This window comes from Lithobates pipiens, unplaced genomic scaffold, assembly GCF_037356315.1.
Source record: "Lithobates pipiens isolate NorthernLeopardFrog02 unplaced genomic scaffold, aLitPip1_a1.2 Scaffold_22, whole genome shotgun sequence".
Lineage (NCBI taxonomy): Eukaryota > Metazoa > Chordata > Amphibia > Anura > Ranidae > Lithobates > Lithobates pipiens.
In genome coordinates, this window is record NW_027507784.1 from 147,969,746 (window position 1) to 147,988,529 (window position 18,784).

An 18,784-nucleotide genomic window follows, 5' to 3' on the forward strand; every position below is an offset into this window, starting at 1 on the left:
GTTATAGCCAATGTTGCTGAATGGGGCTGAGTAGTTAAACAGAAGCATTAAAAAGAGTCACAGTAAAAAAAATAAAGTTTACAAAAAAAAAATCTCCATAACACTTGGATGATAATGTAGTGTTATACTGCAGTGAATATATTATCTGCAAAGCTAAATTAACAGTTATAGTTAATAATCTCAGTCAATGTGCTAGAAAATATAAACTATAAGCGTATAATAAAAAATGAAGGTAAGAAAAGAACACACAGTGATTACATTATCATAGGCTTTTGGCAGCAGTTGTTTGAGCAAAACTACCAGGCACGCTAGCAAGACAGACAAGCCACCTTGGGGCTTTAGATCATAAACTTAGGACATCATTCCTGAAATCTGGAGAATAAAAAAAAGAAAAAGAAAAAAAAGAAAAAAAAAGAAAGCTGTTGGCCCTATTTTAACTTCCCTTGCTGGACAAAGGAAAAGAAGCAGACAGTATAAAACACAAAAGAGAGGGTTCACTGACCTAGTGCACTACCATAACTAAATTGTATTATTATGAATAAATAAACAGCAAGTGAATACTCAGACACACGTTATGCATAGGGATATCTATAAAAGCTGATTAGACCGCCTCCAAATCCACCATAGTCTGCTGATGGCTTGGGAAGACCTCATAGCGTACGGGAACGGCTGATGCGTTTTGAGGGTCAAGCCCTCCTTTTTAGTGTCAACCAAAAAGAGAAGAGGACTTGACCCTCAAAACGTGACAGCCATTCCTGTACGTTATGAGGTCTTCCCAAAGCCATCAGCATGTTATGGTGAATCTGGAGACGGTTACATCGCTTTTTTGATTTTTTTTTTTAGATATTAGTAGTGGTGCACCGAAATAAAAATTCTGGTGCCGAAACCAAAAATTCAGGATGCACTTGGCCAAAAACCGAAAAGGGTATTTTTTTTACAAACTTTTTTATCATTTAATTCATGTGGCTGGTGTTTTTGCATCAGTGTTGCCAACCAACCAGATTGAAATTTACTGACACGCCATCCCAAAATGTTGTGGGTTGTGAAATGATAGGGGGGCGCTAAAATAAAATAATAATAAAAATAAAGTGCTCTAGTGCTTAATACCGCAGGTATCTTACTATTCATTACATACTGCAATATACATTAAATACATGAGATTAACTCAAAAAAAGTAAACATATATAAAAGGTGAACAAAATATCCATATGTATAGAAAATAGTGAAAATGAAGTAGGAATAAATTCCGTGTCCCGTCACACGAGGCTGCAGCCATTCTGCTCCTTTGCACCGTGACCTCACACGGCACATTCAGGTACCGCAGCCCAAACACACTGTACCAGGCACTCGGATGGTCTTGGTCGCCTCCAGATCAAAACTGCACATGTGCATTCCTGGGCTGAGCGCCATATTTTTTACTGCCATCCTTTTCCTGTTACTGCCATTTACTGGCAAGAGAAAAGTGCCCATTTTTTACTGGCTGCCAGTAAAAATACTGACGGTTGGCAACACTGTTTTGCATAGAAGTCAATAGGGGGCATTTTTGCATTAAAGTCAATGGGATGCAGCATGCCATTTTCTGCACTTTTTTTTGCTCGGCAAAATGCAGATAATCGTATTTGTGGCTGATAATTTTCAGCGGCCACCAATTAGTGCATCCCTAATAGATATGCCTATTCATCACATGCAATGTTCAGTTATGGTAATGCACTAGGTTGGTAAACCCTGTCTTTTCTGTTTTATAATTTGCTTAAAGATACCCATAGTCCTGAAAGGGCAGCAAGACAGTTGTACAAGGTCAGCCAAGAGGAAAGCCCTTCTTTTACCCTTAAGCTTCACACCTGAGCTAAGGAGTATACTGTAAAGATGCAGAGAGGGTAGGAGACAGAGCAATGACATAGAAAGACAAACTGCTAAAAGGAACACTGTTACCTTGCCCATGAGAGGCTAAGTGAAAGAGTCTCTGCAAAGGAGCCTGCCACTGCACACCTTCTTCTATTGCAGGCAGAATTTCAATTATAGGGTGGCACAGTGGTGTAGTGGTTAGCACTTAAGAAGGGTCGCTGGTTCAAATCCCAACCAAGACACTACCTGCCTGGAGTTTGTACGTACTCCCTGTGTCTGCGTGGGTTTCCTCCGGGAACTCTGGGTTCCTCCCACAATCCAAAGACATGCAGGTAGGTTAATTGGCTTCTGTCTAAAATTGGCCCTAGTATATGAATGGGGACCTTGGATTGTGTGTTCCTTGGGGATCCGATGTAAGTGTGCAACGTACAGGAATAGGGACAATTGTAGACACTCACAATAAAATTAGGAATAGGTCTGACAAACAGCAGTGTGTAAATATCAATTTAATCAATTATATTTCCTCCTTCACGGCCACGGTCCCCCCACCATGACTTCCCCATCAATATCAACAACACAACCATTGGTCCTTCCACACATGCCAGGGTTCTGGGTTTAATCCTTGACTCTGACCTCTCCTTCAGCCCCCATATACAATCACTGGCTAAATCCTGCCGCCTTAACCTTCACAAAATCTCCAGAATTCTATCCTTCCTGACTAATGACACCACAAAGCAACTTATTCACTCCTTGATTATTTCCCGCCTTGACTACTGCAACTCTCTCCTTAAAGAGGAAGTAAACCCTGGTGAGTTTACTTCCTCTTTCATTCCCTGTAAAGGCAAAGCATAATGGACTACTATGCATCGCATAGTAGTCCATTATGTGTCACTTACCTGACACAGGAGCCAGCGAAGTCACTGCTGTCCCCTGTAGTTCCGAGCGTCCATCTTCTTGGTGGGTCTCCGTGGGTCTCGCTGCTCCAGCGCCGGAGCAGCGATGACGTCACTCCCGCGCATGCGCACGGGAGCCGAGACTCGCGGCATTGCCGTCATCGACGATGCCCCGCTGAGTGCGCCTGCGCGCCGCTGTCTTCGGGCAAATATCTCCTAAACCGTATAGGTTTGGGAGATATTTCTTGGACCTACAGGTAAGCCTTAATCTAGGCTTACCTGTAGGTCAAAGTGGTTTGTAAGGGTTTACAACCACTTTAATGGCCTACCCTTAAGCAGGCTATCCCCCCTTCAGTCTATTATGAATTCTGCTGCTAGACTAACACACCTCACTAACCGATCCATGACTGCTGCTCCTCTCTGCCAATCCCTACATTGGCTCCCCCTACCCCACTGTATAAAATTCAAAATGCTAACCATAACATACAAAGGCCATTCACAACATCACCCCCATCTATATCACCAACCTCATCTGCAGATATCGCCCAAATCGCCCCCTCCTGCTCTCTGGCTCCCTTGTTACCTCCTCCCATACTCGCCTTCAAGACTTCTCCAGAGGCTCCCCCACCCTCTGGAACTCCCTGCCCCGATCAGCCCCTACCCTGTCCACCTTTAGGAGATCCGTGAAAAATCATTTATTCAGGGAAGCCTATCCCACACCCCCCTAACTGTCCCTGAGCCACCCCCAACCATTCATTCTCTGCAGTGATTACCTTTTGTACCACCCCTTCCCTTTAGAATGTAAGTGCTACGAGCAGGGCCCTCCTGTACCTTTTGTATTGAACTGTACTGTAATTGTGTTGTCCCCCCTATACATTGTAAAGCGCTGCGTAAACAGTTGGCACTATATAAATCATGTATTATAATAATAATAAATATCAAAGACTTGCTTATATTGATTCCTTTGGCTAGTAAAACAATAAATACATATGCATTCTACAGTGTATTTAGCCGTTTGGCTGTAGTTCTGCTTTATAATGAGACCTTTGCTGTTTTATATACCAAAAGGATCAGTGCTAGTAGTGTTACCTACTTTATATGAGATTCTATTTTGCATATAAAGGAGCTAGCATCACATCTAAACAAAGAGATTTGTTTCTTTAGAAAGGGCAAACACTGGAAATGCTAAAAATGAACCAATCTCCAGGCTGTAGCAGATGACTGGCCATCAGATGGCAAGTTACAGAGACGATTCATTTGAAGGTTTCTGCACTGAAGGTCACAGTGAAGGAAACCTGGCTTTCTTAAGATTGTGCTAATGAACTCATTAAGTGTCTGCCAGCAGAGATGATTCGATTGAAATGGTTAGAGGTGTGTGACTATAGACAGGAAGCGCAGGATGGTAAATACATGTCTCAGCTTTCATCTCTCATCAAACGTGAGGCAGAAAAATGCTGGTATCAGTGCTTTTTAGTAGCTAGTCCTATTCCCTATTCTCATGGTACAGAAAACTGCAGATTCATGCAATAGAAAAGATGCCAGTAAAGTCTTCTCAGAGAGCCCTGGGTTTTCATTAATATTACACTGGGACATTTATAGGCACATGAATCCAGCCTAATATATTATCAGTAGTTTTTATTCAATGTGGACAACCCTAGACAAAGACGAACGTTTTCAAGCGTTTTAATGCCCTGTGCCTGTCTGGGAAATGCATCTTTTTATACATCCTTCTGTTAGTGTTACCCAGACAATGCAGGCTGATTTTCTCCTGTCTCTGAGGCTACAGTTATTTCTCTATGGGTCTCAGCCCTATTGCTGAATACATTTATAAATTATTTTGTCTAAACATTTTCCACACCCAACACTAGTGTTTGACCATGATACTACCAAATAGTAAATAATTAATATACACTTTGTGATTCCTTCTGCTCTGTCCTCTTCACTGCACTGTTTGGAGGAATAATTAAATGTCCAAATCACTCTTCCCGTTTTAGATTCAATGCTTCCTGGATCACCCTGTTGCAGAATATACAGAAGTGACAATGGTGATTCACTGTCCAGAGAGCAAGCTAGGGGTGGAGAGCCGACATACGTAGCTGCATGCTGAGCAAGAATATAGATGTGATTACTGTCTGCCTGTGCAATGTGGCAGGGAAGTGTAAATCATGATGTTTGTGAAACAGTTACAAATCCCTTGGTAAATAAAAGTGATCATAGGAGACACAACAGACACACACACACACACACACACACACACACACACACACACTAAGGATGAGCTCAGGCGTGTTCGCATGGTCCACATGCAGAGCCCGCCAGGAAGTCGGCGCAGCACTGCGCTAATAATAGGCAGTGAGACATTGCCCGATCTCTGCAGCTGCGCATCGGAGCAATGTCTCACTGTCTGTGATTAGAGAAGCGCCGACTTCCTGGCAGGCTCTGCATGTGGACCATGCAAACACGCCTGAGCTCATCCTTAACACACACACGTCAAAAGTATTGTGACACCTGCTTTTACACGCACATGAACATTAATGACATCCCAGTCTTAGTCCGTAGGGTTCAATATTGAGCTGGCCCACCCTTTGCAGCTATAACAGCTTCAACTCTTCTGGGAAGGCTGCCCACAAGGTTTAGGAGTGTGTCTATGGGAATGTTTAACCATTCTTCCAGAAGCGCATTTGTGAGGTCAGGCACTGATGTGGACAAAAAGGCCTGGCTCGTAGTGTCCACTCCAATTCATCCCAAAGGCGTTTTATTGGGTTGAGGTCAGGACTCTTTGCAGGCCAGTCAAGTTACTCCACACCAAACTCGCACATTCATGTCTTTATGGACCTTGATTTGTGCACCGGTGGACTGTAATGTTGGAACAGGAAGAGGCCATCCCCAAACTGTTCCCTCAAAGTTGAGAGCATGAAATTGTATAAAAATGTCTTGGTATGCTGCCGCCTTAAGAGTTCCCCTGCATTGGAACAAAGCGGCAGCTGCACGGAGAAGGCTTTTTTTACCTTAATGCATAGGTAGAAGGTAAGAAACCTTGTACCCTTAGAACCACTTTAAAGTGCTCACTTTATATGTCTATACACTAATATACACTATATAGACATAAGTCTGGGGACACATGACTATCACACCTATGTATGAGTTTGTTGGTCATCCCATTCCAAAGTCAATTGAACTAATATGGAGTTAATCCCCTCCCCTCTCCTTTGTGCCCATAGTTCCACAAGATTTTGGACTGTTTATGGGGAAATTTGTGCACATTCAGCCAAAAGAATATTCGTTACTCAGCTGTCGGCTAATTGCCAGCTTCTATAACTCCACAGTGACTCACCTGTTGATGATATCCCCCTCGTCTGTCCTGCTACCTTAAGCCGCCCAGCCCAAATGATCTCTGCCTTCGCCTTGGTCACATCTACTGTGTTCATGTTAAAGACTTGCTTGGCTGACATTCCTTCTGGCTCCAGATTCCTGCTTGCTGTTCTACTACGCTAATCTCTGGCTCCCTGAAGTTTTGGCTTGTCGGACTATCCGTTCCGGTTCCTCTGGCTATGTTTTGACTACACTTACTCTGTTTACCTTTTATTTTGTTATTATTAAAGAAATATGATTCAACTGTACTTCTGTCTCGGTCTGATTCATGGTTACTGACAGTTACCTTATTTGCAGATGCAAAATATTATATATTGCTTCTTTATAATTAAGAATACTAAACATTTCAATTAGATTGTATACTTTAATATAAGAATGATTCTAATAATAGGAACAAAAAAGCTTCCAATATTTCAAAGAAATATAGATATATACATACATACACACACATATATATACATACATACACACACATATATATATATATATATATATATATAACTGTAGCTCAAATAATGGTGAAAATGAAACACTCTTGTTGATAATTATATTACCTGGAGCTTTTCAAGGACCTCACTTAACTGCTCACCAAAGTGAGTGCACACCAGGTCAGCTGCTTTACTTGGACTTAGTGCAACCAGCTCCTAGATGCCAAAGAAAGTAAACACATCATGAAAAATTATGTAACAACAAAATACAGACTAATGTCTGATAAAACAAGAAAAAACCTCTACAGCCTACAGTGCTGTGAAAAAGTATTTGCCCCTTCCTGATTTTTTTCATTTTCTTGCATATTTGTCAAACTTAAATGATTCAGATAATCAAACTAATTTAAATATTACACAAAGATAAGCCAAGATAACCTGAGTAAATACAAAATGCCATTTTTAAATCATTTCATTTATTAAGGGAAAAAAATCCATTCACACCCACTGGCTCTTTGTGAAAAGGTAATTGCCCCCTAAAAATAATACCTGGTTGTGCCACCCTTAGTGGCAACAATTGCAATTAACCTCTTCCCGCCCGCCCTATAGCCGAATCGAATGACGGCTATAGAGCAGGCGCTTTCGTCCAGGAGGCCGTCCCTGGACGTTCTGGTGTTTACTTCCGCAATGCGCGCCGCCGCGGTCCCTCCTCACACAGACAGCGTGTGAGAGGGGAGAGATGAACGGCTGCAGCGGCCGTAAGTGGGAAAATAAAAAAATGTATTTAAAAAAGTGCCATCCGCCCCAGTGCCATCCTCCCCCAGTGCCACCTGTTAGTGCTATCTGTCCCCAGTGCCACCTGTTAGTGCTATCTGTCCCCAGTGCCACCTGTTGTCAGTGCCATTTGTCCCCAGTGCCATCTGTCATCAGTGCCACGTGTCATCAGTGCCACATAGTGCCATCTGTCATGAGTGCCACATATTAGTGCCATGTCATCAGTGCCACGTATCAGTGCCATTTGTCATCAGTGCCACCTGTCAGTGTCACGTGCCATCAATGCCACTTATCAGTGTCATCAGTGTCACGCGCCATCGGTGCCACGTATTAGTGCCATCTGTCATCAGTGCCACGTATTAGTGCCATCTGTCATCAGTGCCACGTATAAGTGCCAAGTGTCATCAGTGCCACGTATAAGTGCCATCTGTCATCAGTGCCACATATTAGTGCCATCTGTCATCAGTGCCACGTATAAGTGCCATCTGTCATCAGTGTCACGTGTCATTGTCCTGGTGCTCCAGGGCCTTTAAAAGTGTAATAGGTAGTCAACAAGTTAGATGTGTAATTTATGCTCCTAGAACACCTGATGGCGCTCCCTGCATGTTGGGCCTCTCTATGTGGCCAGGCTGTGAAAAAGTCCCACACATATGGTATTGTAATACTCAGGAGGAGTAGCAGAATTTTTTTGGGGGTGTCATTTGTGGTATACACATGCCATGTGAGAGAAATAACCTATTACAATGACAATTTTGTGGAAAAAAATAAAAAAAATGAAAAATCTTAATTTTGCAAAGAATTGTGGGAAAAAATTGACAACATCAAAAAGCTCACCATGCCTCTTACTAAATACCTTGGAATGTCTACTTTCCAAAAAGGGGTCATTTGGGGGGTATTTGTACTTTCCTGACTTGTTCGGGTCACAAGAAGCGAAATAGGTCACCAGTACATCAGATGTTTAATAAATGTTTATTGGAGATAAACAACAAACATGTACTGTAGAATTCACAAACATACAACGCCCAATCCCACAAATCAGGGGGCAGGATGATCAATTAGCACCATAGCATCTTGGAGCCAATACAGTAAAACAATAACAACGGAAGTGCCAATGGAACAAACATTCTGGAAGGTATGAACAAAGTGCACAGCACTGATAAAAGGACCGGGCATCATGTTGTCTATCATAGAAACTGAGAAGTGTAATTAAAGAACAGGAAGAGGCAAGAGTGTAAGGGGGGGGGGGGGGGTGGGGAGAAAAGAAAAGAGTCAGGGAGGGGAAAGGAAGGATGGGGGAACGGTGGCCTGCGTGATAACATTCAGCATACGTGGCTCAGTGGGGTTGCGTTAAGATATCTTTGTAGAATGTAGTTGAGGTAAATTCCCTCCAACAAGACCAAGTCAAGAGGGTTTTTTGAGATGTGTTCTTATTGGTATGAGTAATGTCCTCCATGAGGTGAACTGCCGCTATTTTATGCATCCAGGTTTTCAGTGACAGTATCTTGGGTTGACCTCAGTGGGCAGGAATAAGTGCCTTAGCTGTGTTCAGCAGGTGGGGGATGATGGAGCGTTTGTACCGGCCCACCGGATCTGTAGTAGCATGGAAGAGAATGGTCCAGGGTTCATTAGGGAGGAGGATGCCAGAGATACGTTGTATAATCTGGATGACGCTAGACCAAAACGGCTGAATAAGGGGGCATGACCACCAGATGTGTGCATGAGTGGCCCTAAACCCACAGTTCCTCCAGCACAATGGGGAGTTTTCAGGGAACATCCGGTGTAATTTCGCAGGGGTGTAGTGCCATCTGGTGAGCAATTTATAATTAACTTCAGTCATTTGTGTAGCAATGGATGAGACATGACATAGTTGTAGTACCTTCCTTTTTTGTAGGTCTGTGAGGCTTGTACTTAAATCTTCCTCCCATTTGGCCAGATAGGGCGGAAATGAGTTGTGAAGGAGTCTGATGAGGGACTTATAGAACAATGAAATGCAGCGTAAGGGAGGGTCTTTGGGGTAGAACACTACCTCAATTTCATTCAAGGTCTCGGAACCTCTCAGTGGTTGGGGCAAGGCCCTCAGGAAGCACCGTAACTGAGCATATCGCCACCTGTCAAGGAATGTAGCTGGTTTAGCGCCGAGTATGTCCGACAAAGACTTAATGGTAGAGCTCCGGAGGACCTGGTGCATCATCAGGGGCCCATCCGAGGACCAGGCACGGAAGCCTGGATCTAGCAGACCTGGTAGAAAGTACCGATGGTGAAGAAGGGGCATTAAAGGGGAGTTGTAAGACCAGGAGCACTGTCTGTGAAGGTTGTCTTATATAGCCAGGGTGGAGGAAGTAAGAGAAGAGGTTTCAGTGCCAAGGTGTCTGTGTATTCGAGGGATCCACGGTGCAACCGTGAGGTCCGCCCCACACAGAAAGTGCTCCATGGCCACCCACAGCTTGGTGTTAGCAGCGTACTTCCAGTCTGCCACCCTGGAGAGTACGACTGCATAGTAATACGTCCTAAAGTTCGGAAGGGCCAGGCCCCCAGCATCTTTGGCACGATATAAGACGTCCCTAGACACTCTGGGATGACTGTTCCTCCAGACATAGCGGGAGATCATGGTCTGTAACATTGCAAAAAAACCTATGGGTACCCCCAGGGGAATCATTTGGAATAGGAATAAGACTCTGGGTAATATGTTCATTTTAATTATGTTAACCCTCCCCAGCCAGGAGTGTGAAAGATTCTTCCATTTTCTCAAGTCTTCCCTGAGATTGTTCAGTAGTGGGAGGTAGTTATATCGGAAGAGGGAGTGAATATTTGGTGTGAGGTAAATACCGAGGTATTTCATACTACGCTGAACCCATTTAAAAGGGAAGAGGGGCTGGATTAGATCTGCTTCTCGTCTGGGGAGGTTAATATTTAGAATTTCCGATTTAGAAAAATTTATTTTAAAATTCGAGAGTTTTTGGTAGGTAGAGAGGGCCGACATCAGATTAGGCAGGGAGATACGGGGCTGTTGAACAAAAAATAATATATCATCAGCATATGCTGCATATTTATGGGTCGCGGGCCCTATCTGAACACCGTGGATATCAATATTATGCCTAATGGTGGACAGGAAGGGTTCGAGGGTAAGAGCAAATAGGAGCCGGGATAAAGGACAGCCCTGTCTGGTCCCGTTGTACAGCGAGAATGATTCACTCAGAGAGCCGTTTATGCGGACACGGGCTGTGGGAGTGGAGTAAAGTGAGGTTATACGGTAGAACATTTTAGGGCCAAGACCTAGGTGATGCAAAGTCGTTTTAAGGTAGTCCCAGTCCACCCTATCAAACGCCTTTTCGGCATCCGTAGAAACAAGTAGGGTGGGCTGGGAGCACCGACGAACGTATTGAATCAGGGATATGGTCCGGAGGGAGTTATCCCTGGCTTCCCTACCAGGTATGAAGCCAGTCTGGTCTTTAGAAACTCAACTAGGTATTAAGGGAAGTAGCCGATTAGCCAGGACCTTGGAGTATAACTTGACATCAACATTAAGTAGGGAGATTGGCCTATAACTACTACACGCTGTGGGGTCCTTACCTGGTTTAGGTAAAACTGTTATGTGGGCCGCAAGAGATTGCGGGCGCAGAAATGATTTGCGAGATATAGAGTTGGCGTAAGCCGTGAGGTGAGGGAGTAAAATGTCGCTAAACGTGCTGTAATAGCAGACAGTATATCCGTTGGGGCCGGGGGCCTTTCCCATTGGGGATGACTCCAAGGCTGCCCGGAACTCCTCCACCGTAAGGTCCTCTTCTAGGGCCTGAAGTGCAGACGTGGATAACATGGGCAAATTGGCCTCTCCCAAGTATGCCTGTATGCGATTGCGTTTTTCCCCCAGTGTTAGCGAGGCCATTTCGCTCTGTACATTATACAAATCTGCATAAAAATCGCTAAAAGCCGCAGCTATGTGGGGAGTGGCGTGTACTAAATTGCCATTGGGGAGTTTTATTTTGGGGATGAATGACCTGGTTTGTTGCGCCTTGAGGGATCTCGCCAGTTGTCTGCCGGGTTTATTTCCCCATTCATACAACGACTGAGCGAAGCGTCGGAATTTCCTGGCAGTGTCCAGATCGAGGAGGGTTTTTAATTCTTCCCTCTTCAGAGTAAGAGCTTTTAAATAGGCCACGTGTAAGGTAAGTTTATGCTGCTTGTCTAATTCTGCAATTTGTCCGATGACCTGTTCGATTTGCCAGCCATGCTCCCTCTTCTTTCTAGCCCCCAATTCAATGAGTCGTCCCTGCATGGTAGCCTTGTGAGCTTCCCATACAACAGAGGGGGAGGACTCGGGAGAAATATTTTCGATGAAATACTGTTTCATATGTGAGGCTAACTCAGCCACTTCAACCTCGTTAGAGAGGAGAGAGTCGTTGAGCTTCCAATTATTGGAGCGTTGTACTAAGGAGGGCATGGCCATGCACATCGATACAGGCGCATGATCAGATATAGTAGCTGTACCTATATGAGCGGACTGCAGAAGTTGGAGATGATGGTGATCTAAAAAGATATTATCAATGCGCGAGTACGATTGATGCGTTTTAGAAAAGTGGGAGTAATCCCTGTCTTTGGGGTGAAGTATGCGCCAGACATCGATCAATTGTAGCTCGATGAGTTTGCGTTTAAGTGCGGACAGTCTTTTTAATGGAATGTGGGATCGGCCCTGGGAGGTGTCCATTATGGGATCAAGAGGTAGATTGATATCACCCGCTAGGATAGTTAAACCATCAGCGAAATGGGCTAATTTAGAGAGGATCTGGGAGAGGAAGGCAGGTTGATGCCGGTTAGGGCAATACACGTTAGCCAAAGTGCAGCGCGTATTGCCCAGATATCCCTTCAAAAAAAGATACCGACCATGGTCGTCCGCTATCATTTCAACAAGACGAAAGGGAACATTGCTGCTGAAACCTATGGCCACTCCCTTCGCCTTATTAGTATCAGACAGGCTGTAGTACCATTGAGGAAATTGGGGGGAGGTCAGCTTGACCGGTGTTGTATGCGTCAAGTGCGTCTCTTGAAGAAAGGCAATTGAGCATGCAGTCTTTTTCAATTCACGGGTAATTTGGTGCCTTTTTGCGGCAACATGGAGGCCCCTCAAATTATATGAGGAAATTTTTATGGAAGCCATATCATCAGCAGAGTGTTACCCTTCAGCTTAAATTTCCACGCAAGCCACCTGGGGGAGAGTAAGAGGGGGGAAAAAGAGACAGAGGGAAGAGAGAGAAATTGAAGTAGAAAAGACAATCTGAGACGTCTGAAAATCATTTCTGACATTAAACCAGTGGGAACAATTAGTAAGTCACGCAGTAAACTGCCGTGATCCCTGAGGGGAAGGGGAGAGCAGGCGGCAATTCCATCCTCAAACCATGAGTCGGGATTTGTAGAGTAAATGCCAGCCGCTCCCCTCAGCCCCAAAAGGAGGCGGGGGGTGGGTAGGGGGTTTGCCGAGCGAGAGGCACATGGGAGCAACGTGCCCCACCAGCGTTCAGCAAAGCGTTCCTGTAGAAAAAAAAAACACACAAGTAACAATATGCAATGTATTAAGTAACAGCAACTGAAACCTTCGACTACATTTAAGAACCGGTGAACCCAGTGAACCGTGTCTCGGCCCACAGAGATACATACTTGCAGGGAACTCCCTTCGGTACGGAGCAAAAAAAAAAAAAAAGACACAACAGACCCCTGCTAGGTGGGGTACCCTAAGTCCACCAAGGTAGTGCAAAGTAGTCAAACTGCAAGAAGTTACGGACCCTCTCCCAGCAAATAGGCATGTTAGTTCTAAACAGGGGCCATGAATGTCCAGCAGCGTTGAACAAATGATCCGGATCGGGGAGTGCAAGCAGCAAATCAGGAGTTGAAGGAGCAAGTAAAAAGAATAAAAAAAGGAAAGGGAAGAACAAAGCGCTCACTAGGTGGCTTCACTCATCCATTCTTTTGAGTAGATCCTGGAAGGGATGTGCGTCTTTTTTTGGACGGGGTTCTCCGCCATTGGGCATCTGAAGTAGAGGAGAAATGGGGGATGTGGGCCTGCCAACCCGGGAGATCAACTTGTGGTAAATTGAGGTCCTTCAGGAACGTGGGTAGATCTTCTGGGAACCTTAAGGTGTGGGAGCGGCCGTTTTTGGTGGCAATTAGGCAGGCCAGGAACCCCCCCATCTGCAATTGATCCCATCAGCGTGAAGAAGATCCAGCAGGGGTTTAAGGGCTCTGCGACGGTCAAGCGTGTCCTTAGAGAGGTCCGGGAAGATGCTGATGGTGGCCCCATCAAAGTCCATGGTAGGTGTACTCCGCATTTTGAGCATTACAGCATTTCTGTCTGAGAAATGTAGGCGGCATATGACGTCCCGCGGTTGATCCGAGGAGAAATTGCGGGGGCGGAGGGCCCGGTGCACACGGTCAAACCGCAGCGGCTCAGTGACCGGGTTTCCCAGGATCGTGTTAAGGATGCCCCGGATCGACGGTTCAAGATCATTGTCACCAGTAGCTTCCGGGAGACCCCGCACTCGCAAATTATTCCTGCGGTTTCTGTTTTCGAAGTCTTCAAGCTTGTAGGATGAGGCCCTCTGGGCAAACGCCAGTTGTGTGACCGTCTCTTGCAACTCTGTAATAGCGGAGGCCTGCAAGTCCTGTCTGAGCTCCGTTTCCTCCACCCTATCCAGAATGTGCGCCATGTCCGCTCTAACTCCGGTGATCTCCTTTTTTATAGATTTCTCTAGGCCATGGAACATCCCCGCCAGCTCCTTCTTAAGACCGTTGACTAAGGTTGACATGTCGGAGCCCCCTGGGGACCCGGGGTCTTCCATAAGTTCGGAGCAGTAGGAGGAGGCCGGTGAGCTTTCCCGAATAGAGGCGGCAAGAGAGGGAGGGGAGAAGGTGCGTTTAGGGGTTCTAGCGTGGCTACCCCGTTCGCCCGACGCCGATTTCCCTGCGGTAAATAAGTGCTGTATTGATCCGGAGCCTGATTGGGTTAATACTGGCCCCTTTCCAGATCTTTGGTTCGTTGTGGAACGAGATCTAGGTTTCTTTGTTGGCATAATTGTGGCAATGAAGCTGAACGCTGGACGGGGCTCAGGGTCGATCACATTTAATTAAGCATAGCATGTGAGGGTTGTAAGAGCCATTAGTAGTTGATGTGGGAGACTCTGACAGCGCTGCGTATTTGGCAGTGCAAAACAAAAGGGGGGAGACCCCCCAGGCCACAGCCGTCCCCCGAGGCAGATGGAGCCCTGGCAGTCACAATGGGTAGCTTCTTGTAAATCCTGATGGCGTGCGGAGGGACCCGGGCCGTCTAGCATGAGGGAAAGGCCCTGATGCGGCCCCCGTGGGGTGTGCTAAGGGGCCCTGAAATCCTGCTATGCGGGCACTAGGCTTCAGCCTGCTACCCAGGCCTCTGAGGGTGGGAGATGGCTCCGACAGGGGAAGTAGGGGAAAGTGCCGCAAGGTGGTGGCAGCCTCTCACAGTTCCGACCCCCCGGGAGCTTATGGGGTAGCACAATAGACTAATAGCACTCACCCCGGCGTCGGGCCCTCGGGCTTACTTAAGATGGCGGCCGTTTCGTCCACTTCCGCGGCTCTGCTTCGCTATGGCCCTGGGTGCAGGGAGGCCCCCAATGTCTTCCGGAGTCCAGCGGGGGTCCCCGGGTCGTCAGGGGTTGCGGATCGGCCCCCGTCAGTCTGCCGCGGCCTCCGGGATACCAGTACATCAGATGTGATCAATTTTGTGCGATTCGCACCACAGCTTGTAGACTCTCTAACTTTCACAAAGACCAAATAATATCCACTAATTTGGGTTATTTTTACCAAAGATATGTAGCAGTATAAATTGTGCCCAAAATTTATGAAGAAAAATTAATAATTTGCATAATTTTGTCACAGAAACAAAGAAATATGCATTTTTTTTTCAAAATTTTCGGCACATCACGGATCTGGTGGACAGATTACTATGAGGGGCTGGGGAAGACGCAGCTGTCATGGTGCACGTTGGCACCAATGACAAAGTCCAAGGCAGGTGGAGTGTCCTAAAGAACGATTTTGGGGACTTTGGAGCTAAATTGAGGAAAAGGACAGCCAAGATAGTATTCTCAGGAATACTACTGGTACCTCGAGCAACACTAGGAAAGCAGAGGGAGATTAGGGAAGTAAACAAGTGGCTGAGGAGCTGGTCTAGTAAGGAGGGGTTTGGGTTCCTGGAGAACTGGGCTTACTTCTAAGTCGGTCACTAGTTTTATAGAAGGGACGGACTGCATCTAAACAAGGATGGTGCAGATCTGTTGGGAGTAAAGATGTCCGAATAATTGGACTATTAGAGGGGTTTTTAAACTAGCCGATGGGGGGTGGGGTCCAGAGGTAGAGATAGTCAGAAATGAACATATTCTAGAAGGTAGTATTGGGGGCAGTAGTGATAGATTGACTAAAGCACATAAACCCGAGTTAAGTATAGTAACAAGTCCTATTTGCAATCTCAGAACACCCAATAAGAGGACAGTATGTGACCAGTCTAAGCTATCCTCCTATCACAATTTGGATTAGCAGCAAGGATGGAAAGTGTTATCATAATGGGGGATTTTAATTAACCAGACAGACTAAGCGGAGGGAACCCCGCATTTGTCTAAGCAAGGCTTTCCAGTTCCTAAATGTCTTGCAGGACAATGTCATGGTTCAGATGGTAGACGCACCAACTAGAAACAAGGCATTACTAGATCTACTGAGTACCAACAATATAGACCTGATCACGGATGTGGAAATACGGGGCAATTTAGGAAACAGCATTTACAGGTCAATTGGCTTCAGTATAAATCAAACAAATGGAAACACAAGGGGAACACAGACACTGAATTTTGAAGAGCCAACTTCCCTAAATTACAAACCTTGCTAGAAGATATAAATTGGGATAAAATCTTAGAAACAAAGAACACGGAGGAGAGATGGGTTTTCTTTAAATAAGGGCATTAGCCGATGCATCCCATTGGAAAATTAATTTAAATAAGAGCGAACAAAAATATAGAAGGCTGAGGGATCATTATCAGCATTTAGACTTTACAAAGAAGGCAACAAGATATGTAAGGGTGCAATTAGGGTGGCTAGTTAGAACACGAAAGACACATAGCGGAGGAGAGCAAAAAAAATATCCAAGAAATGATTTATGTATATAAACAGTAAAAAAGGGACTGGCCATATTGGGCCCATAAAGAATGAGGAAGGACATCTGGTTACAAAAAATGAGGAGATGGTGAAGGTACTGAATTTATTGTTCTCCTCAGTCTTCCTGAGGGACTTGGGGCTTCAGTAACCAAAACTGTAGTGTTTGTCTTCATGACTAAGGATGAGCTCTGGCGCGTTCGCACACTCCATGTGCAGAGCCTGCCAGGAAGTCGGCGCAGCGCTGCGCTAATCCCCGGCAGTGAGACATTGCCCTGATGCCTGGCTGCAGAGATTGGGCAATGTCTCACTGCCTGTGATTAGTGCAGCGCAGCACCTATTTCCTGGCGGGCTCTGCACGTGGAGTGTGCGAACACGCTAGAGCTCATCCCTACTCATGACACATCACAGGAAGCACCCTCATGGTTAACAGAGGACAAAATTAGAAACAGATTTGGGAAACTTAACATTAATAAATCACCGGGACCAGATGGTAATTGCCAGACAGATAAGGGAATACATACAAGATTTTTGAAATTAAAACGGTATCATTAGCAGTAATCAGCATGGATTCATGAAGAATCGTTCTTGCTAAACCAGTCTATTAACCTTCTATAAGGAGGTGAGCTGCCATCTAGATAAAGGAAGGCCCCTAGATGTGGTGTACCTGTATTTTGCAAAAGTATTTGACACAGTTCCCCATAAATGTTTACTGTACAAAGTAAGGTCCGTTGGCATGGATCATAGGGTAAGTACATGGATTGAAAAACTGGCGACAAGGGCAAGTTCAGAGGGTGGTGATAAATGGGGAATACTCAGAATGGTAAGAGGTGGGAAGTAGGGTCCCCCAGGGTTCTGTTTTGAGACCAATCTTGTTTAATTTGTTCATAAACGACATGGAGGATTGGGTAAACTGTTTAATATCTGTATTGGCGGATGACACTAAGCTAAGCAGGGCAATAACTTCTCCACTGCAAGAAGAACTGAACAAATTAATGGGGTGGGCAACTACATGGCAAATGACTTTCATGACTAAGCCTATTTCTGAAATGTGTTGCTTGCAAGGTAAAATCTGTATTTTTAGCTAGAAAATTACTTCAATATAATATATATATATATATATATATATATATATATATATATATATATATATATATATATTAGCAGAGAATCTAGAGAATAAAATGGCGATTGTTGCAATATTTTATGTCAAAGTATATTTGCGCAGCAGTCTTTCAAATGCAATTCTTTAGGAATAAAATACACTTTTATGAATAAAAAAAAAATGAAATGAAGTTAGCCCAATTTTTTTTTGTACAATGTGAAAGATGATGTTATGCCGAGTAAATAGATACCCAACATGTCATTAAAATTGTGCCCACTCGTGGAATGGCGACAAACTTTGGTACCTTAAAATCTCCATAGGCGGTGCTTTTAAAAAAAATAACAGTTACCAGGTTAGAGTTACAGAGGAGGTCTAGTGTTAGAATTATTGCTCTCACTCTGATGATCTGATTTGAACACTGTTTACATATGCGGGCGCGACTGACACGTGCGTTTTTTTTGCTGTGCGAACTCGCGGAGATGGGGGCGCTTTAAAATTTTATATATTTTTTCTTATTTATTTTTTTATATTGTCACTTCTAAAAAAAATAAAAAAATAAAAAATGTGATCACTTTTATTGCTGTCACAAGGAATGTAAAAGTGGTAAAAGGTACTCTTTATGGAGAGATCGGGGGTCTAAAAGACCCCACAACAAATTTCTCCTTTGCACTTCAAAGTATTCAGATCGCCAAAAACGGCGATTCTGAATACAGTCACACCTGAATGACCGAAACATGCAGCCATATACAATGTAATACTGACATATAATCACACACATAGGTTGGACTTGATGGACTTGTGTCTTTTTTCAACCACACCTACTATGTAACCCCTCACTAAAATCTAGTGGAACCAATTGCCTTCACAAGTAACCAAATTAGTAAATGCAGTCCACCTGTGTGTAATTGAATCTCAGTATAAATACAGTTGTTCTGTGAAGCCCTCAGAGGTTTGTTAGAGAACCTTAGTGAACAAACAGCATCATGAAGGCCAAAAAACACACCAGACAGGTCAGGGATAAAGTTGTAGAGACGTTTAAAACAGGGAACAGATGCTGCATCCACCTAGGCAAGTATGAATCTGTCTCAGCTCCTTCCCACAATAGATAACCTGCCTCTGGGAAGTTCTATCTCTATTTTGGTAGTCTGGCCACTCTTGGGAAGGTTCACCACTGTTACAAGTTTTCTCCATTTGTGGATAATGGCTCT

General features: G+C 44.7%; 1 protein-coding gene across 3 annotated transcripts in view; it reads right to left on the reverse strand.

Annotated features, from left to right (window-relative positions):
* VPS8 (VPS8 subunit of CORVET complex) overlaps positions 1-18,784 on the reverse strand; it is a 350,033-nt gene that overhangs the window by 157,381 nt on the left and 173,868 nt on the right. For all 3 annotated transcript variants that reach the window (XM_077448451.1, XM_077448450.1, XM_077448449.1), the window contains one exon: positions 6,665-6,754. In XM_077448451.1, coding sequence (XP_077304577.1) covers positions 6,665-6,754 — 90 coding nt within the window. The remainder of the gene's footprint in view (positions 1-6,664; positions 6,755-18,784) is intronic.